Raw genomic sequence first — 23,100 nt, 5'->3', positions numbered from 1 at the left:
TGCCAAGGCCAATTTCAAAGAGCTTCTTTCCCTGTTTTTTTTTTTTTTTTTTTTTTTTTTTTTTTTTTTTTTTTTTTTTTTGAGACGGAGTCTCGCTCTGTTGCCCAGGCTGGAGTGCAGTGGCCGGATCTCAGCTCACGGCAAGCTCCGCCTCCCGGGTTCATGCCATTCTCCTGCCTCAGCCTCCCGAGCAGCTGGGACTACAGGCGCCTGCCACCTCGCCCGGCTAGTTTTTTTTTTTTGTATTTTTTAGTAGAGACGGGGTTTCACCATGTTCGCCAGGATGGTCTCGATCTCCTGACCTCGTGATCCGCCCGTCTCGGCCTGCCAAAGTGCTGGGATTACAGGCTTGAGCCACCGCGCCCGGCCTTTCCCTGTTTTTTTCTTCTAGGAGTTCTACAATTTCAAGTCTTACATTTAAGTTTTTAATGCATTTTCCGTTAATTTGTGTGTGTTCCGTAGGATATGTTCAATTTATTCTTTTGCAGGTGGATGTCCAGTTGTCCAAACACATTATTTTTTTGAGACAGAGTCTCACTCCATTACCCAAGCTAGAGTTCTGTGGCATGATCTTGGCTTACTGCAACCTGTGCCTCCTGGGTTCAAGTGATTCTTGTGCCTCAGCCCTCTCTACGTAGCTGGAATTACAGGCATGTGCCAGCATACCCAGCTAATTTTTGTATCTTTAGTAGAGATGGGGTTTTGCTACGTTGGCCAGGCTGGTCTCAAAGTCCCGGCCTCAAGTGATCCACCAACCTTGGCCTTCTGAAGTGCTGGGATTACAGGAGTGAGTCACTGCGCCCAGCCCAAGCACAAAAGAGACTTTTTTGTTGTTGTTGTTGTTTTGTTTTTCCGGGCTCTCGATTCTGTTCCATTGGTCTATATGTCTGTTTTTATGCCAGTACCATACTGCTTTGATTACTATAACTTTGTAGTATAATTTGAAATCAGAAAGCGTGATGCCCCAAATTTTGTTTTTGTTTTTAAGGTTGCTTTGGCACAGAGTCTTTTGTGGTTCCCTACAAATTTTAATATTAGTTTTTCTGTTTCTGTGAAAAATGCCATTGGACTTAAGATAGGGATTTCCTTGCATTTGTAGATCACTTTGAGTAGCATGGATATTTTAATAATACTAATTCTTTCAATCAGTGAACACAGGATATCTTTCCATTTATTTTTGTTTTCTTCAATTCATCGATGTTTTATAGTTTTCAGTGTACAGATGTTTCACCTACTTGGTTACTTTTATTCATATATATATATATATTTGAGATGGAGTCTTACTCACTCTGTCACCCAGGCTGGAGATCTCAGCTCACTGCAACCTCTACCTCCTGGGTTCAAGTGTTTCTCCTGCCTCAGCCTCCTGAGTAGCTGAGATTACAGGCACACACCACCATGCCCAGCTAATTTTTGCATTTTTAGTAGAGACAGGGTTTCACCATGTTGGCCAGTCTGGTCTCGAACTCCTGACCTCAAGTGATCCACCCTCTTCAGCCTCTCAAAGTGCTTGAATTACAGGCGTGAGCCACTGTGCCCAGCTATTTTATGTATTTTTGATGCTATTGTAAATAGGATTGTTTTCTTGATTTCCTTTTTGGATATTATATTGTTGGCACAAAGAAACGCTACTGGTTTTTGTATGTTGATTTTGTAACCTGCAACTTTACTGAAGTAATTTGTTAGTTCTTAGAGTTCTTTGGTGGAGTCTTTAGAGTCTTCTATATATAGGATCACTTGGTCCCATGGAAACAGTTTTTTAGCTCTTACGTTTGGGTCTTTGATCCATTTTGAATTAATTTTTGTATATGATGTAAGGTAAGAATCCAATTTCATTCATTTGCATGTGGAAATCCCGTTTTCCTAGCACCATTTGCTGAAAGGACTGTCATATCACCATTAAATGGTCCTGGCACCTTTGTCACAAATAATTTGATGATATATGACAAGACTTATTTCTGGGTTCTGTATTCCATTCCACTGGTCTATATGTCTATCTTTATGCCGGTTCCACATGTTTTCATTACTATGGCTTCACGTTTTGAAATCAGAAAATACAAATCCTCTGATTTTGCTCTTTGTCTTCAAGTTTGTTTAGGGCTTTTGGGGTCCCTTGAGCAAAGTCCATATTAATTTTAGGATGGATTTTTTCCATTTCTGCAAAATACATCATTGGGATTTTGGGTTTTTTTTTGAGACAGGGTCTCAGTCTGTCACCCAGGCTGGAGTGCAGTAGCCCGATCACAGCTCACTGCAGCCTTGACCTCCCAGGGTCAGGCAATCCTCCCACTTCAGCCTTGCTGGTAGCTGAGACTACAAGCATGCGCCATCACGGCTGCCAATTTTTTGTAGAGACAGGGATTTGCCATCTTGCCCAAGCTAGTTTCAAACTCATAGCCTCAAGCAATCTGCCCACCTCAGCCTCCCAAAGTGCTGGGATTACAGGCGTGAGCCACCACACTTGGCCTGGGATTTTAATAGGGATGAATATCTGTAAATCTGTAGATCACTTTGGGAATATCAACATGTTAACAATATTTAGTCTTCCAACCCATGAACTGTTTACATTTTTAAATAGAAGATATTTGTATTTGTGTAATCAAACACAAACAAATTTTTAGAAAGATGTTTTGGCAGAGGAACTAGTAAATTTCTCATGTCTTTTCATGTAACTTCACTGGATCTCAGTAACCAATTTTTAAAGCTTACAATCAGTTCTGGGAAAAACATAAATTAGATATTAGGAGAGAAATGATTATCTGACTATAGGTGTTAATAGAAAATGTTTATGGCTTAATAAACTGAAATTAAATTAAATCATGTAATATTGACAAATTAAGCTTATTTAGACATTTAATAACATTACCTGAGTTCAGATATGCTTTTATCTGGCTTATTTTGTTCACACTGAAACACATTTTAGTCCCATTGATCAATAACCAGTTTTTCTGTTCACATTGCTTAAAATTGTGTCTCATTATACAGAGAATCTGTTGGGTTTCATTTCCTGACGATTATTCATGAACGTTTTAAGTCATCAGAAAATGCTGGAAAAGTTCTGCTACTCTATATTGACATGCTTTTACAAAGGAAGGAAGAACTGCTTGCCAAGGAGAAGATTGAAGAAATCATTTTAGGTCAGTAGGATTTTCGCACGTGTTTTAGAAAGGTATTAATTTGTGTATAATTCTTAGAGGTCTGAGTAGTAGCAAAATCCTCAAGTCAACGGATTTCTTCCACTTTCTTTTTCCTTCCTCCCTAATGGTCTTTTAACAGTAGCACCTCACCTGTCCACATCCCACAAATTGGGCAAGTGGAATGAGAAACTAAGCAAAAATAAGAAAACATCATTGAAAACAAACAAACTTCTGAGCTTAAAGCTCACATGTGGTGGAATATTGTAATGTTACAAGCCTAAATTCATATCTCTAGTTTGATCTCAATTTAGCTGTGTACCTTTGAACAAGTCAATTTCTCTGGACCTTGATTATTTTTAACTATAAAATGATGATTGTAAACTAAACTCCTGGTTTCTAATTTCTTTTCAGCAGCAGCATCCTTTTGTGATGCAATCTTGTATGAACCCCACCCTGAATGGAATAGATTAGAGTTTTTCTGGTTAAAGCAGAGATGTAGAGCCAAATCTGCTCAGCATTCCCCTAATCCTCTGCCTCCCTGCAGAACTTCTGTATCCTGAAGAACATAGATATTATGATCCCTTTCTTAGAAAATTATCTTCACCACCTTGTCTTTCCAACTAAGTGCATGTAGAGATATAATTGGATTGATAGTCACTAAATGTTAACTCTGGGGTTTATTCTGAATGGTGGCATTTTAGGTGATGTGTTGCTTTCTTCTAAATACTCTACCATATTGTTTGAATTTTTATAAGCACGAATCATGTTTCTATAAAAACAAAGTCATTAATTTTTTAAAGGAAGTCATCTGACTAGATGATCTCTAAGAACCACATTTTACTGATAACACCCTCCCTCCAGGCATTTACCAATTATTTTTAGACCCAGTTTTGATAAACTTGGTTATCCGGTTTTCCTACTCTTAGCATTTTAATGGTAGCACTTTGCAAATAGAGAAAAGGTTTAAAGGGAAGTATACAGCTAGCCTGACCATAGGGAGGAAAAAAACTCTATCAATTTTATAAAACAGATACAAATTTTTAATACAGCAATCTGTACTGTATAACAACTCCCAAAGGCATCGCTGTGATATATTAATAGTACAATACAATAAAATAGTTGTTCATGTTGACCTCAAATGGTCAAGAAAAAGTTAAATTGTGCTTAAGAAAACTAGGAACTTTGTTTACTTTTTAGAAAATGTAAGAACTTTCATGAAAATATTGAGACTTTTGAAATTCAGAAGTGATTTTTATTTAAAGAAAGTAAACTGCCAGTTAACCAGAAAACTTGATTGTAGAGAATAACTCATTTTCCTAAAATTCCACTTGGACTAAGTTTTATTGTGACATCTAATTTACACTTACACTCTCAAAGTATTACAATATTAAGTAGACACATTTAGTAGCTGTTTACTCTCATGTGAGTGTTTTTAAGTAAGTCATGGAACAAACTACATTTGCTGACTGGGCTAGAGGGTCAGAGATTCTTAATGTTCTAGTCAAGACTTTTGTGGAAATTGATAGTTTATGCCAAAGGGCAGAAGAGGAGGTACAGAATTCTATTATAGTTTAGACTTTACCTTAATGTGCTAATGTATTTGAACTCTGTAAATGTCTAGACCAGAAACAATCAACACAAGTTAAGATTTAAAGTAATAAAGTTTATGTGTAAGCATGGTCTTAAAGTATTTTACAAAGGCTTTAAGGCATAATTGGCCTTTCTTGTGAACTTGATCTGATCTATTTAGTACATAATAATATAAGCACTTCTTATTAATGATTTCTGGCATTGCTGTCTGCTCATTCACAATAACCTTATTAAGGCACCAGGTGATAATCTAATTTGGAATGTGGAAAATAAGTTAAAAAGAGAGTAGGCTGGAAAACTATCACAGATTGATGGGAGAATGACTGTGATTCTAGCAAACTCTGATTGCATTATATTATCGATTATGGTAGTAATCCTAAAATTGATGGTGAAAACCTGTCTGAATTTTTTTTTGTGTAGCCATTACTTAAAGATTATAGGTTCTGAGTATAGTTAGCACTCTTTACTTAATGTAATAGACCTAGATTCTTGTTTTCAGGGCTTTTTTTTTTTTATTTTCAGCTCACCAAACAGGAAGACAACTGACAGCAGAATTAATGAACTGGTTACACAACATTCTGTGGAGAAAAGCTGCCAGTAGTTTTGAGGTTTGAGAATAATCTCCTTTTCATTCTTTATATTATTTCTCCACTGCAACAAAAAATAGTGCATTCACTATAAAAATAAGAGAGCATCAAATACTTTAATAATCTGTTTAGATACCATATATTTATTAAATATTCACAATGTAGAGTGTTAATGAGCATTGTGCAAGAGTTTATTAAAAATAATAAGACATGATTACTCTCTATTGAGAGCTTACAGTGTAGGGAAATGTCATTGCTGATATTAAGATATAGGAATGTAATTTTTTAAATATGAGGGCTGAGAAAGAGTTTTATTCCCTTTAAAAAGTTATGGTGTAATAATAAAATGGAAAAAAAAAAAAAACCTTTACAAGACAACTGAGGTTTCCTGCAAACTTAAAAATAATTTTTTTTAAAGCAAAGAGCAATCATTTATAATTTTGGTATATTTCCTTCTAATCTTTGTGTATTATACATTTACGTCCCTGTGTATATAAATCAAATGGGATGTACCATTAAAAAAAAGTTGTGTTTGCTTCCACTTGCAATTAATATGTAGTAACAGGGACTGTTTTATGTCCCTTCTTGAACAATAAGTCCCTCTCCACAAAGGACAAGACAAAATAGACGAAAAGAAAAAACAATGACTTTTATGGCACTGAACAACAGGTAATGAAGGAGAATGGTCCCTGCGAGATAAGAAATAAAGTGAGCATTGGCTGGGCACGGTGGCTTACGCCTGTAATCCCAGCAGTTTGGGAGGCTGAGGCGGGGAGATCACAAGGTCAGGAGATCGAGAACATCCTGGCTAACATGGTGAAACCCTGTCTCTACTAAAATACAAAAAATTAGCCGGGCGTGGTGGCGGGCGCCTGTAATCCCAGCTACTCGGGAAGCTGAGGCAGGGGAATCGCTTGAACCCGGGAGGCAGAGGTTGCAGTGAGCTGAGATCCGGCCACTGCACTCCAGCCTGGTGACAGAGCAAGACTCCATCTAAAAAAAAAAAAAAAAAAAAAAAAAAAAAAAAAAAGAAGGAAGAAAGAAAGAGAGCATTACAATTGTGCAGCTTACTGCTTTGAGTTTCCAGGGTATAGCACAAGAAGGGGATCTGAAGCAGAGCCTGGCAAGCGTCCTGATTTGAGATGTAGCTGAGTCTGAGGAGACTAAGGCAGCCAGAATTTATAAGACAAAGTACTGAAGAGGACCACATAGCATAGATTAGGTATTGTAGAAGAAAAGATTGATAAACTTGAACTAGAGCAAAGAAGCTATTCAAAATTAAACACACTGAATAAAAGACTTAAAAGAGCTTCAGTGAGATGAGGGTCCTCTTCCAATGTTTAGCAGAGTTCTGATCAGGGCATACATGAAGCAAAATTACCTGAAGCTAGGAGAATAACCGTCTAAAAATATTAGAGGGAACAATGCCTAGCACTCACATGGGGTTGCAAATAAGGCCTGTTCTTATCACCTAGTCTGGAAAACCTCTAATTCATGGGGCATTGGGTAGAAAACTCAGAAGTGTCTTGTCTCAGAAGAGGGGAATAATTAGTCCTACACTAAGTCCTGCTCCAGAACTACCTTAAAAACTATAAAAGTATGGTGTGAAAGGATCAAATTGATCCCAAGGAACTTAATTGCTTCCCAGAGCAGAATTCAAGAATATTTATAGGAATATAAAACTGTACAGCACCCAACAGGATAAAGTTTACAATGTCTGGCATCCAGCAAAAAAATTACTGAGCATGTGAAGAGGCATGAAAACCCAACCTATAATGAAGAGAATAAGCAATCAATTGATACTGACCCAGAACTGACATAAAAGTTAGCATTAGCAGAGGACATCTCTTATGATTCTATTTCATGCATTCAAAAAGTTAAGTAGAGGCATGGAAGATATATAAAGACCCAAATCAAACTTCTAAAGATGAAAACTATGTTTAGGATGAGAAGTACATTGGATAGTATTAACATCATATTAGACATTGTAGAAGAAAAGACTGATGAACTTGAAGTTACAGCAAAGAAGCTATTGAAAATGAAATACACAGGGAAAACAAACCTTAAAAAAATTAAAAGAGTTCAGTGAGGCGAGGGACAATTTTAGGTAGCTTAATATACGGGTAACTGGGATTCCCAAATGAGGATAGAGATAATAAATATTTGAAGAAATAAAACTTTCAAAACTTAATGAAAACTCTAAATGCACAGATAGAAAAGTATTAACAAACCCCAAACACAAGAAATACAAAACGACACCAACGCACATAATCAAAATGCTCAAAACCAATGATAAAGAGAATGTCCTAAAAGCAGCCAGATAAAAATGGCACCCTATATACAGAGGAGTAAATTAAAGAGAACGTCAGATTTCTTGTCGGAAGCAATGCAAGCAAGAACTCAGTGGAGCAGCATCTTTAAAATAATGAAAGAAAATAGAAACCTGTCAGCCCAAAATTCTGTATCCAGCACAAATATTGTTTAAAATGAAAGTCGTTGATACAAATGTGAAATAGTGTAGCCACTATGGCAGCTCCTCAGACAATTAAAAATGTTAGTACCATATGATGCGGCATTTTCACTTTTGCTTATATATCCAAAAGAATTAAAAGCAAGATATTTGCACACCCGTGTTTATAGCAGCCAAAGGGTGGAAGCAACCCAAGTTCCATCAACAAATGAATGAATAAATAAAATGTGGTATACTCAAACAATGGAATATTACTTAGCCTTAAAAAGCAAGGACTTCTGATACATGCTATAACATGGATGAGCCTTAAGGACAGACATTATGCTAAGTGACGTAAGCCTGTCACAAAAAGCAATACTGTATGGTTCCACTTACATGAGGTACCTAGAGTTCAAATCTGTGGAGAAAGAAAGTAGAATGGGCTGGACGTGGTGGCTCACACCTGTAATCCCAGCACTTTGGGAGGCCAGGGTGGGTGGATCACTTGAAGTCGGGAGTTCGAGACCAGCCTGGCCAACATGGTGAAACCCCGTCTCTACTAAAAATACAAAAATTAGCTGGGTGTAGTGGTGCACACATATAGTTCCAGCTACTCAGGAAGCTGAGGCAGGAGAATCACTTGAACCCAGGAGGCCCATGTTGCAACGAGCCAAGATTATGCCACTGCACTCCAGCCTGGGCAACAGAGTGAGACTCTGTGAAGGAAGGAAGGAAGGAAGGAAGGAAGGAAGGAAGGGAGGGAGGGAGGGAGGGAGGGAAAAAGGGAAGGAAGGAAGGAAGGAAGGAAAGGGGGAGAGGGAGGGAGGGAAGGAAGGAAGGAAAGGGGGAGGGAGGGAAGGAAGGAAGGTAGGTTGGTTTCCAGGGGCTGGGAGGAGGGGAAAATGTGGAGTTGTTTAATGAGTATAGAGTTTCAATTTTACTAGATGGAAAAGTTCTGGAGATTGGTTGCAGATTAGTCAATTTTATGTTATGTGTTTTTTACCATAATAAAAATATGTTTTTAAAAAATGAAAGCAAAATAATCTTCCAGACATTTAAAAGCTGAAATAACTAATCACTCAAAGGTCTACCTTACAAGGAAGTCCTCTGAGCAGAAGGAAACTTACTACACCAGATGGAAATATGAATCTATACAAATGAATAAAGAATACCAGAAATGGTATTATATGAGTAATAGATAAGATATTTTCTTATTATTACAATCTCTTTAAAAGATAGTTTATTGCTTAAACAAAAGTAGTAACATTGTATTCTGCAGTTTATAACCTGTAAAAGTAAGATGCATGACAAGAACATGTAGGCCAAGAAGAGAGAAATGGAAGTATACCATAAGTGAGGTGGTGTGACATCACTTGAAGATAGATGATGATAAGTTAAACATATATACTATGTACCCTAAAACAACCATTAAAATAGCAAAATAAAGAGTTTTTTAAATAAGATAAAATCAAATCATAAAAGTATTCAAATAATCTAAAATAAGGCAGAAAAAGGAAGGAGTGATCAAAAAAGATGGCACAAATAGAAGACAAATAGCAAGATGATAGATTTACATCTAAGCATATTAAAAAAAAAAACACATTAAGTGAAAATTACCTCAAGACCCCAGTGAAAAGGCAGAGATTGTCAAACTGGATAAAAGAGCAAGACCCAAGTTTATGTACTGCTTAAAAGAAATGTACTTTAAATATAAAGATATGAATTGATTATAAACAAAAACATCAGAAAAATATAGAGAGACAAGATTATTCTAAAATTTATATATAAACAATGGAATGAAAATAGCCAAGACATATTATTAAAAAGTCAAAAAAATAATAGATGCTGGCAAGGTTGTAGAGAAAAGGGAACACTTATACACTGTTGGTGGGAGTGTAAATTAGTTCAACCATTGTGGAAAGCAGTATGGCTATTTCTCAAATAACTAAAAGCAGAACTGCCATTCGACCCAGCAATCCCATTACTGGATATATACCCAGAGGAATATAAAGCATTCTATCATAAAGACACATACATGCAAATGTTCGTTGCAGCACTATTCACGATAGCAAAGACATGGACTCAGCCTAAATGCCCATCAGTGACAGACTGAATAAAGAAAATGTGGTACATATACACCACAGAATATTATGCAGCCATAAAAAAGAAAAGATCATGTCTTTTGCAGGAACAACGATGGAGCTGGTAGCTATCGTCCTGAGAAAACTAGGACAGGATCAGAAAGCCAAATAATGCATGTTTTCACTTATAAGTGGGAGCTAAATGATAAGAACTTATGAACACAAAGAAGGAAACAACAGACACTGGTGTCTACTTGAAGGTGGAGGATGGGAGGAGGGAGAGGAGCAGAAAAGATAACTATTGGGTACTGGGCTTAATACCTGGGTGATGTAATAATATGTACAACAAACCCCTGTGACATGTGTTTACCTATGTAACAAACCTTCACATGTACCCCAAACCTAAAATAAAAATTGTAAAAAGAAAATAGCCAAAACAGTCCTGAGAGAGAATAGAACAGAAAGAATTACCCTATTCAATTTCAACACTTTTAATATAGCTACAGTGATCTAGACTGTGTGGTATCATTAGAGATCAATGGAACAGAATGGAAAACCAAGAAATAATCCCACACAAATACGCTCAACTGATTTTTGAGAAAGCACAAAAGTAATTCAATGGAAAAAGATGGTGTTTTCAACTAATGGTGCTGGAGAAATTGGACATCCATAGAAAAAAAAACCCTTGATCTTAACTTCACACTGTATACAAAAATTAAATACCTTACAAAATTAGATGTAAAATGTGCACCTATAAAACTTTTATAAAAATACATAGGAGAAAATCTTCAGGATCTAGGCTAGGCAAAGAATTACTAGACTTGATCCAAAAACATGATGCAAGTAGGGTGCAATGGCACATTCCTATAGTCCCAGCTACTTGGGAGGCTAAGGTGAAGGATTGCTTGAGCCCAGGAGTTTGAAGCCAGCCTGGACAACACAGAGAGACCTGGTTTTTAAAAAAATAAATAAATAAAATTTTAAAACATGATGCATAAAAGGAAAAATTAATAAACTGGATTTCATGAAAATTAAAAGCTTTTGCTCTGTGAAAGGTCCTGTTCACTCTCAGGTCCTCACCTCCAAGATTGACAAAGAAAGAAGGAACAGCAGTTGTGCCAGAAAGGGCTATGGCCATGTGCAGCCTATTCCCTGCATGAACTGCACCTGATATGTGACTAAAGAGAAGGCTTTTAGGAAGTTTATCATTCAAAATATAGTAGAAAGCCAAGTGTGGTGGCTCATGCATGTAATCCCAGTGCTTTGAGAGGCTGAGGCGGGAGGATTGCTCGAGCCTAGGAGTTTGGGACCAGCCTGGGCAATATAGAGGAACACCATCTCTACAAAAATAAAAAATTTAGCCTGGTGTGGTAGCATGCACCTGTAGTCCCAGCTACTCAGGAGGCTGAGGCAGGAGGATCCTTTGAGCCCAAGAGTTTAAGGCTGCAGTGAGCTGTGATCATGCCACTTCACTCCAGCCTGGGTCACAGAGCAAGATCCTGTCTCAAAAACTAAAAACAAAGAAAACAACAGAACATAGTAGAGGCCACAACTATCCGGGACATATCTGAAGCCAGTGTCTTTGATGTCTATGTGCTTCCGAAGCTGTTTGTGAAGCTACATTACTCCATGAGTTGCACCATTTGCAGCAAGGTTGTCCAGAATCAATCTTGTGAAGCCCGTAAGGACCAAACACCCCAACCCTGATTTAGACCTGTGGGTGCTGGCCACCAACCTCCACCAAAGTCTACATATGGAGCTGAGTCCTTAAGGACTGAAAAAAAGCTATCCTCTAAAGAAAATAAAGCGAAAATTATACTTAAAAAAAAAAAGAGATCCCGTTTAATGGATGAAAAAAGCTACAGACTGGAGAAAAATTTTCATACCATGTGTACAATAATGGGCTAGTAGCTAAAACGAACTCTCTAAACTCAACACATAAAGAAAAACAACTCAAAAATTAGCAAAGGATACGAACAGACATTTCACCAAAGAAGGATATGTGCATGACAATGAGCACACACAAAAAAAGATGAGTTATGAGCCATTAGGGAAATGCAAATGAAAACCCCAAGGAGATACCAATACATCATTCTTAGAATAACCAAATGGAAAAGATTAACCATACCAAATGCTGATGAAGATGTTGAGGAACTGTAACTTCATGGTGGAAATATAAGATAGTACAAACAGTTTGGAAAATAGTTTGGCAGTTTTCTAAAATGTTAAACTTGCCCCTACCATGTGATCCAGCCATTTCAATCCTATGTATGTACTCAAGAGAAAAGGAATTATTTATCCATACAAAAACTTGCATGTAAAAGCTGATAGCAGCTTTATTTGTAATAGTTAAAAACTGGAAACAGCCAAATGTCCATCAACAAATGAGTGGATAAACAAACTGGTATATCCTTCAATGAAATACTACTCAGCAATGAAAAGGAATGAACTATTGATAGATGCAATAATGGTGATAAATCTAGAAACTGTTTTGCTGAGTGAAAGGGGCCAGGCAAAAAAGTATTATTACATATTAGATGATTCAATTCTACAAAAGCCTATAAAATAAAAATTAATAGTTATAGAAAGCACATCCATAATTGCTTGGGGGATGAGAGACCAGAATGAGCTGGATTGAGGGATTACAAAGAAAACTTGTTTGTGATGGATATGTTCACTCCCTGACTGTGTTGATGGTTTTAGCTATATATATATATAATTGTACAGTTTAAATATGCATAGCGTTTTGTGTGTCAGTTGTACCTCAATAAAACTGTTTTCCAAAAAATGTTATGGTAGGTTTTATAGGAGAAAGATGTGAAGAGAAAAAAGGGAACAAAGTTTGAGAAACAAAGAATTAGACCCAAGAGAAGGAAAGAGAATCCCTTATAAGAGCATGTAGGCCTTATGGTTAGGCACCGCAAGATAGAATGATACTCGTATTTTCTTTTAGAAAGCCTTTAATTTTTTACTTAATAGGTGAAGAACTACTTCGGAATTCCCATTCTTCTATTGATTATTTTTCTTTCCTCTCATTTTCCAGTCTTGCTGAATAATTTTCTTAAAACATCCACTTCCAACACTGGAGAGGAATGTAGTCTTAGTTCTAATTGACTATTTCTAATATGACATATTTCTAATCTACTATGACTAATGTAATAGTCAAAGACAGTGTTTTACCTATTCAGGACAATTGTTTCTAGTTGAAGAGGGTGTTTTATTCTTTGAAGGTCCTCATGGCTCCTATTCTTAATTGGAAAATATGAAGCTTCTTGATAGGGTACGAGGGAGTGATTTACCTTACCTTGGTTTGTAAGCAGTCTCAGTCTTCTTAGATTGAGAAATAATTATCCAGGTTATTTCTATCAGATTTTCCCTAGCCAGCTTCTTACCATTGAAAATTTTAAAGTTACTCAAGAGAAAAAAGTACTTTTGTATAAAAATACAGCAGAATCAATTACAATAGTAAAAACCCTGCAAATTCACTAACTAGCTAACATTAAGAAAATCATTATATATTTGATTAAATGTTATGTATCTCTTAAAATTGATTACTGTGAAGACTACGTAGCAACATAGATTAATATGTACAAAACAAAATTAAATGGAAAGAATAGTACATGAAGTTCTATATAAGCTATGATTACAACTAGGTAAATATACAAAAGAATAAAGTTAAAATTGAACATAGATAAATGAAAATAGCTACATTAACACGGTGAATTATGGGTGTTCTCTTTCAAAATTTTTATCGTTGTTGTTTTAATAACTTTTAAAATGTATTTTAAGTTTTCTGGGGTGGTTCACTACACTCTTAGAGTCTTCATCCTGTGCGTGAAATTTCTTTTTTTTTTTTTTTTTTTTTTTTTTTTTTTTTTTGAGACGGAGTCTCGCTCTGTCACCCAGGCTGGAGTGCTGTGGCCGGATCTCAGCTCACTGCAAGCTCCGCCTCCCGGGTTCACGCCATTCTCCTGCCTCAGCCTCCCGAGTAGCTGGGACTACAGGCGCTGCCACCTCGCCCGGCTAGTTTTTTTTGTAGTTTTTAGTAGAGACGGGGTTTCACCACGTTAGCCAGGATGGTCTCGATCTCCTGACCTCGTGATCCGCCCGTCTCGGCCTCCCAAAGTGCTGGGATTACAGGCTTGAGCCACCGCGCCCGGCCTATGCGTGAAATTTCTAATGTGTAGGAAAAAGAAAGAATATCGATTGCCACTTTATCTAAAACTTACGTTGACAAAGACTGATAATAAAATGCACTTAGAACCCAGTATAAAGGATATTGTGTTTTGGTTGCCTAAAAAAGAAACCAACAGCATCTTTTATTTGTTTCTAGAGGTGACTTGGGAAAGATAGGGTAGCAACATCGCTGTGATTTTGTTGTTTCTCTTTAAATTTTAGGTACAAAATTACGCTGATTCTCTACAATGGTACTATTATTCTCTGAGGTTTTATTCACCTGATGAAATGGATCTGGACTTCGCCAAGCTGCAGAGGAACATGGCTTGCTGTTACCTGAATTTGCAACAATTTGATAAGGTCCTTTGATTTATCTATTTTCAGAGGTAGCAAATGTTCTTATGTGCAGTGGCAGAGAGATAGATGCCCTGCTGTGACTTCTTGGCTGTTAGTTTAGGATGTTTGAGAGTTCCCTCATATAGAACAAGGTCAAATTGACATTTTCTTGATTTTCACACTGAAAACATTGAGTGAAACTTCCCAAAGAAAGAGAGACTTTGGAATACCATTAATTCCATTACTTACCCTTTATTTTTCACACCCTATTCTGAAAGGTAATATACCATTGGAACTCCTGAACAAAGTTATCTGCTACTAACCATCTGTAATATTGTCCTTTGCAGCAAACTAAATTTTGAAGTACACATTTTTGTCAAGCATTCATTGAGACCAAATACTTGGATGAAGTGGCCATTCTTTCACTTTCTAGGTTATCTCTTGCCTTTCCAGCCACCCTAGAAAATGTTCTTTAACTGATTTCTTATCAGGACAAAATTCTAGAAGGTAAAGAAGATAAAAGCTTGTTTAAAGATAGAAAGTAAATACTTTCCAAAGCAATTAGGACATTTCTTCCTTTGGGTATCATATGGTATGCACATAATGAGGAGTATTGGCTCTTGGAAGGACAAAAAGCTGGAAAGACAAGTGTGGACCCAAATGAAATATAAAGGTTTTTGTTGCCTTTCAAGTTTTAATGACAGGTCTAACCTTTGTTCACCTAGTTGATTAAGGGTAATGATTCCAGATGTTTTCTTTGAAGGTTTATTTTTGAAGGGTTGTTTATCTGAGTTAAATACTTTAGATTTTCTTTCAAGAAAATATTTGCTATTTAGTTTATATGTTATAAATTCACAGCCCTGGGAGAGAACTTGAAATGTTGCTTAATTCATCATAGTGTTGCACAGGCTAGCATTTAACTGTTTCAGAAAATAGTTACCCACAGTTTAAGATCTAAAAGGAAGATGATCATGTAGATTTTGTTACCTAATTCCGCACAGGACAGCACTATTTCAGAAAGGTAGTTGCCTACTGTTTACTTAAAGACCAATAAAGAAGGCAATCACAGAGCTTTTATAACTTCCATGATTTATGACACAGTGAGCCAGGCAGCTTGGGAAGGACCTATATCTGGATGTAGACATGCTAGTTGGGGAATGGTTGCATTTACAGGCCAAGGGAGGATATCTAATCAGCCAGTCAGGAAAGAAAGAACACAGTACCAGACATTGTGCTAGGCTCTGAGGTTACAGAGACGAACAAGGTATAGTTTCCTTCAACTCACCCAAGCAGCTGACATCATGGTATCCTAATGGGCAGATAAGCAGAGCATGGCAATGAGAGAAATCTAAATGTTGGAAATATTCTCTAAGTCAGGCACACAGGTGGTTGGCATCACATAAATATAACAGCAGGGAACAGGGTTTCAATCACAGAGATTTGGACTCAGACAGTACACAAATCTTTGAGGATTGGGAGTGTGTGCAGACATACTAGAAAGAGCAAAGTAGATCTCCAAATCTAAAAGGACCAGGATATGAGGCTGTTTTTAAGAGCATAGCCCCTGCATAGAGCCAAACAGGGAAGCAGTGACCAGAAGAGGAATACAAGTTGACTAGATACAGTTTTCTGAGACTTGAGGCAATGCTACTTACATCTCTTCTAATGTCAAGTTTGGTCCTAGAGCCTAGTATAGATCTGAGTTTATAATTGGAAATTCAAGTGATATTAATAGTGAGGTTAGGAAGAATAGGAGAACAGTAAACCAGGCATATTTTAATGGTGTGTACTCAATATGTAACTGTATCATTTATGGCCAGATTAGTGGTGAAGCCAAAGGATATTTTGATTATATTCAAGGTAACTTTGTTGATTACTGTCAGTATATTTCTCCATTTCATCCTTCTTGTCTTGAATTTAGCAGACATTGATTGGATACCCTCCATATGCAATGAATATCCTCTTATGCACTAGGACAGACAGAAAGGTGAAAAAAATACACAGTCTATAATATTTTAATAATCCCACCTCACCAGTGTCTGACCTTTGTTAACTTTCATTGTCTTTCTTCACTCCTTCCTTTGAGCTACTTGAGCTTTGTTGGGAAAATTTATGAAACCATGTTTATTGGATCTGCTAAAATTTCATGTTTTTTCAGCTAGGTAGTCAATACTGACTCTTGTTGAGTTTTTATCACATTCCCCACAGTGGTAATTCCAAAACATCTTTTTCTGCCTTAAGCACCCATGCTTTCTCCTTTGTTGCAGCAAAAGACCTTATAGTGTGATTTGCTGGGCTTGTAGCCACTGACATGAACTTCATCAGTTTCTCACCTCTTCACCCATCCTTTCTTTTCTTTTCTTTTTTTTTTTTTATTTTTATTATACTTTAAGTTCTAGGGTACATGTGCATAACGTGCAGGTTTGTTACATATGTATACTTGTGCCATGTTGGTGTGCTGCACCCATCAACTCGTCAGCACCCATCAATTCATCACTTATATCAGGTATAACTCCCAATGCAATCCCTCCCCACTCCCCATGATAGGCCCCGGTGTGTGATGTTCCCCTTCCAGAGTCCAAGTGATCTCATTGTTCAATTCCCACCTATAAGTGAGAACATGCGGTGTTTGGTTTTCTGTTCTTGTGACAGTTTGCTAAGAATGATGGTTTCCAGCTCCATCCATGTCCCTACAAAGGACACAAACTCATCCTTTTTTATGGCTGCATAGTATTCCATGGTGTATATGTGCCACATTTTCTTAATCCAGTCTGTCACAGATGGACATTTGGATTGATTCCAAGTCTTTGCTATTGTGAATAGTGCCGCAATAAACATACGTGTGCATGTGTCTTCATAGCAGCATGATTTATAATCCTTTGGGTATATACTCAGTAGTGGGATGGCTGGGTCATATGGTACATCTAGTTCTAGATCCTTGAGGAATTGCCATACTGTTTTCCATAATGGTTGAACTAGTTTACAATCCCACCAACAGTGTAAAAGTGTTCCTATTTCTCCACATCCTCTCCAGCACCTGTTGTTTCCTGACTTTTTAATGATTGCCATTCTAACTGGTGTGAGATGGTATCTCATTGTGGTTTTGATTTGCATTTCTCTGATGGCGAGTGATGATGAGCATTTTTTCCAGCCTACAGAATGGGAGAAAATTTTTGCAATGTACTCATCTGACAAAGGGCTAATATCCAGAATCTACAAAGAACTCAAACAAATATACAAGAAAAAAACAAACAACCCCATCAAAAAGTGGGCAAAGGATATGAACAGACATTTCTCAAAAGAAGACATTCATACAGCCAACAGACACATGAAAAATTGCCTTTCTTTTCTCTTACCTACGAGAAAGAAGTAACTTTGTCTGGGGACCTTACTCTACAGATCTCAATCCTAGCTGTTTAATAATTCTCTATCATTCCTTACTGCTTCTTTTGTTTTCTTTTTTTTGTTTTTTTTTTTTGTTTGTTTTTTGAGACAGAGTCTCACTCTTGGTGCCTAGGCTGGCGTGCAGTGGTGCTATCACAGCTCACTGCAACCTCCACCTCCCGAGCTCAAGTGATTCTTCTGTCTCAGCCTCCCGAGTAGCTGGGATTACAGGCATGGGCCACCACGCCTGGCTAATTTTTTGTATTTTTAGTAGAGACAGGGTTTCACCATGTTGGCCAGGCTGGTGACCTCATGATCTGCCTGCCTCGGTCTCCCAAAGTGCTGGGATTACAGGCGTGAGCCACCACGCCCGGCCTACTGTTTCTTTCTCCTGTCAATATAATTACCTTGAAGTCTTCTTTATCCAAAAACCTTCCTTCAACTTTGTAATCCTCCTCAAACTTCAGTTCTGTATCCTTTTTGTTGCCAAACTTTCTAATCCAAAAGTACTGTCTATATTTTTTAGTGTTCATTCATTAAAAAAATATTTATTTATTGTCTCCTATGTGTTAAGTACTGTTGTAAGCATTGGGGATATAGTAATGAATAAAATATATAAAAACCTTTATCCACATGGACAAATACTGCTGTCCCCATTATTTTTCACTGGGAGAGGCAAACAATAAAAAGATAAATAAGTATTATGTTATATTATAGGGGTCAACAAACTTTCTTTAAAGAACCACAGTAAATATTTCAGGTTTTGCAGGCCATACAGTCTGTGTTGAAACTAATAAACTCTGTTGTTGTGCCTTGAAAGTAGCCATAGACAGTATGTAATCAAATTGGTATGGCTGTGTTCCAATAAAATTATATTTTGGAATACTGAAATTTGAATTTCATGTAATTTTCATGTGTCATAAAATATGATTCTTTTGATTTAGTTCAGTCACTTAAAATGTAAAATTGTTCTTAACTTATGAACTGTACAAAAAATATGGTGGGCCAGATTTTGCCCAAAGGCTATAGTTTGTTGACTCCTGGTGTATTAAATATTGATAAGTGCTAAGGAGAAAACTAAGCAGGAAAGGGTGACATTAAATGTTTTGGAGGAGGGTGAATGGTTGAAATTTTAGATAGGGTGGTCAGGGAAGTCCTCACTGAGAAGATTGTTTTTTTTTTTTTAATTTATAAAAATAAAATTTATTTTCATTCTTATATAATATAAGCCCAAACAGAGTGCCCTGCATATGAAATATGCTCAGCTCAGCAATCTCAGTGGAAAAAATAGAAAGTAATGGTGAATTATTTTTCAATGCATCTGAAAGTATGTACATATCTCTTACAAATTGTTTAAAAACTCAAATATTTTAAGACAACCTCTGAAACGGAGACTAAGTTATGTATTAGGATAACTAACCTGAAATATCTGACAGTTGTAAAAAGTACTGAGGGAAAACCACAGGGAAGCTATCAGTGAAAACAATTTTTGTAGCACTGTTCTAACTTGAATAGAGGAAAAAGAGCATTCCAGACGGAGGGAATAACAACTGCAAAGGCCCTAGGGTATTTAAAGAATGGCAAAGAGACCACTGTGGCTGGAGCCGAGGGAACATTAGGGCAATTAGGAGATGTGATCAGGGAAGTAGTGGTGTCTTAGTCTGTTTCGTGTTGGTATAATAGAATACCTAAGACTGAGTCATTTATAAAGAAAATAGGTTTATTTAAGCTCATGATTCTGCAGGCTGGGAAGTTCAAGGGCTATGGTGCTGGCATTTGCTTGGCTTCTGGTGAGAGCTTTTGTGCTGGATCAAAACATAGCAGAAAGTCAAAGGGAAGTAGACTCATGTCAGGAGACATAATCCAAGGGGCTTCCTGGCTTTATAACAACCTACTTTCATGGAAACTGTTTCTGTTTTATTTCCTTGTATACTATGTTTGTCCTCAACTGGAGTACTTGCTGCTTCCTAGCCATGATCTATGTTTTCTACCTCAGTATCTTTTTTCATGCTTCTTGATTGCAAATTACCTCTTTCCTGCATACCTAAAAATTCCCTTTTCAAAGCCTAGCTTAAAATTCCCTTTTTCAAAGCCTAACTCTTAATGACATTCTTAGCTTCCTGAGGAAATTTCCTTGTCTTGCCTTTCCTCCAAGACTTTGTAACAGTTCTGTTTATCCCCAGATACTTACTTTCTGCATTATATTTTAGTTATTTCTATACCTGTCTTAGTCATCTATTGGACTGTCAGTCACCTCCTTGAGGATAGAGACCATATCTTATCTTTATTTGCCCTTGTACCCAGCATAGTGCCTAATGCATAGTAGATGCTCATTACATTAAAAATAGTTACAGAGACTCAATAAATACCTGTCAATCAACTTCCTCTGATAAAGGAATTCCGTTTCCTCATGCTATTTCTGTCCTTGCTACTATGCATAATTGGAAATTAATAGTGATTAAGATCTGTGAGTGCTCTTTGATTATCAGAACTGAATGAGATTGTATTACTAAAAATCATCCCACTATAATTTCTCCAGCTCAGCTCTTTCCTCTTTTGAGGGTGAGGAGAACACATTTTATTTTGATTTAAAATGAAATATTGAATCATAGGTTAGAAGTTAATTTGGGCAGGTAGGCCAAAGGAGTTGGGAAATAGATTCCTCTGAACTTTTAGTAGATTAGGTTACAGATTCATTAGCTCACACACTTGGCAACATCTTTTTGAGATAACAATGCTAATTATAGATCATTTCTTTGGTTTGTTTTCTAAATTGTATAAATACAAATTTTTAAATTGCTATTATCCATTCAGATATCTTCAGTACTTTGCATGAGACAATATTAAACAATGTCGTTTCATAGATATCGACTCTACCTTTGAGGTGTTTGTAGTGCCTTAAGCCCAGTAGCATGATTTTGCTATATTATTTTTGAGGATTTAAAAATGTTTGGTTTGTGCAAGTCATAGGCTTGAATGGATTAAGGATGAGGGAAATGAACTTGGGTTCTAAATACAGAAGCAATTTATCACACCTTGGGATTTTGCTGCAAACCATAATAAAACCTTAATGTTAGTTGGTAGATAGATAATGACTTGTTTTGGTGATAATCTGTATAAGTTAATGGGAATGCACAATTGGGTACTCTTTAACTCAATACAGAAGTCCCATCCTCAGCTTGCAACTGCAGTTTAGGTACATGAATGTCATTAGTATTACTCTAGTTTGATAAAACTGAACTATACTCTCAAACCACAGAATGGCCATAAGACTTACAACAGCCACAAAGATGAGACTATTCATAGGATATGTGACTTAAAGTGAAGACAGTTATGTCTCATGTGCTGATTATATATTGTTTCTCTTTACCATATAAAGTTCGAAAAATCATGCCCTTCTATTATAGGACCAAAAATGAGCTTGGGACCAGCAGGCATAAACTAGTGATATTCACTAGATGGCACTGTGGCCTCTGTACTTCATCAGCTTGTGCTTGACTGATTCTGAGTTTTGTTTTGTAATTCTTAGGTAGATGTACCTTTCCCACAAATGCATCTATATGGATGTAAAAAAAAAAAAAGCACTAAAGAAACATCAGATGAAGGTCAGCTGTGACTCATTTGATACAGCTATACTGTAAAAATATCCTAATTGAGATTTCAAATCAATGAATATTGAATGTCTAATCTGTGCCAAGCACTATAGAATAAGTAGAAGACATGATCTATTCTGTAAGTGAGCCTAAAATATTAATGCAGAAACAATATTTACATATATAAAATAATTAGAAAACAATAAAATACTGTTCAATCACTCATCATTGTGTGGTATATACCAGGTGAACTTAGAATAGGACTATATAGATTAGGACATTTGTGAATATTGATTGCATGTACATATGATGTGAAGCTGAAAAGAGTAACTGATTTGTTAGAAGATAGAGTCAGATCTTAAGGGACCTTAATAGGTTGAAATGATGAGCCTATTCTAGCAAGACCAAGACAAACAGGAAACAACAAAACATCCTCTAATTGGATCCCCAAAACCAATTGTACAAGAACAAAATAGATAAAATACGGCTTTAACACCAGCATATGTGAATCACTTGTACATTTGATTGACTATAAGCACTGCATAAGCCAAAAATACTAAGTTTACTCAAATTAGGTTGAATCCATAGAGATTTAATGTATAGAAGGAGAAAAAATGACAATTACCCTCTATTCTGCTCTGGTTAGAATATATCTGAAGTACAGATTCAATCAAACACAGGCTGAAAATACTCAGAAAAAAACAATTTAAAAAATAGCAATACAACATAGAAAATAATGCAAATATAAAACAATACAATGTAACAACTATTTACAGAACATTTATATTGTATTAGGTGTAAGTAATCTAGAGATTATTTAAAGTATACCAAAGGATGTGTGTAGGTTATATGCAACTACTATAAGGAACTTGAGGATCTGCAGGTTGTGATATCTGAGGGTGTCCTGGAACCAATCCTCTACAGATACCAGGGAACAACTGTATAGACAGCTCTTGACTTACAAGGGTTCGATTTAGGATTTATCAATCTTATGATAGTATGAAAGCAATACTCATTCAATAAGCTCCTCAAGTTACCATGGGGTTATGTCTAGATAAATCCATCTTAAGTTGAAAATGCACTTCCTACTTAGGATATTTTCAGTTTACCATGGGTTTATCAGGATGTAACCCCATCATGAGTTGAGGAGCATCTCTGTTGTATTGGATTGAGGGGCACCACTTCTGAAGGAGGATATTGACAAACCCAAGTGTGCCAAGAGGAAGGCACTCAGGATGGTGAGAGCACTAAACACCATCTTATTTGAAGAACAGTTAAAGGAAGTGAGGATGTTAAACTTGGGAAATGGAAGATTTAGGAGAACATGATAGCTTTTTTCTAATGTTTGAATGGCTGTCAGGGAGTAAAGAAATTAAATTTATTTCATGAGTGTTTCCATGGTTGAGACCTACAAAGAGTGAGATTTTGGATTATCATAAGGAACGCTTTCTAATGATTTGACATACCAAAACACTGAAATGGATTTTCTTAAAATAGAGTGAATTCTCTCTTCTTGAATATATTTAAGTAAAGACTGAATGACTTGGTATAAATGTTATAGAGGAGATTCAAGCATCAGAAGAATTTTTTGACTAAGAGAACTTTGAGGTATCTTCTGCCCACATTTTTCTAAAATATCAGTATAACCTGATAAAATTTATTATAGTCAAAGAGGATTTTGTGGGGGACTAGGCTCATTAATCACTGAATTTTAAAACTAAAGGAACCCTTACAAGTCATTACTAATTTATTTTAAAACGAATTTAT

The 23,100-nt window shown here is 36.5% G+C and overlaps 1 protein-coding gene across 1 annotated transcript in view; it reads left to right on the top strand.

Moving 5' to 3' along the window:
- Nucleotides 1-23,100, top strand: part of TEX11 (testis expressed 11) — a 320,825-nt gene that overhangs the window by 164,532 nt on the left and 133,193 nt on the right. Inside the window, 4 exon segments of the mRNA XM_033200830.1 lie at nt 2,986-3,137; nt 5,250-5,335; nt 14,243-14,380; nt 15,091. Of these exon segments, the coding sequence (XP_033056721.1) occupies nt 2,986-3,137; nt 5,250-5,335; nt 14,243-14,380; nt 15,091 (377 nt within the window).

Source organism: Trachypithecus francoisi, unplaced genomic scaffold (assembly GCF_009764315.1).
Source record: "Trachypithecus francoisi isolate TF-2019V2 unplaced genomic scaffold, Tfra_2.0 Lachesis_group6, whole genome shotgun sequence".
Classification (NCBI taxonomy): domain Eukaryota; kingdom Metazoa; phylum Chordata; class Mammalia; order Primates; family Cercopithecidae; genus Trachypithecus; species Trachypithecus francoisi.
This window is presented reverse-complemented; position numbering and strand designations above follow the sequence as displayed.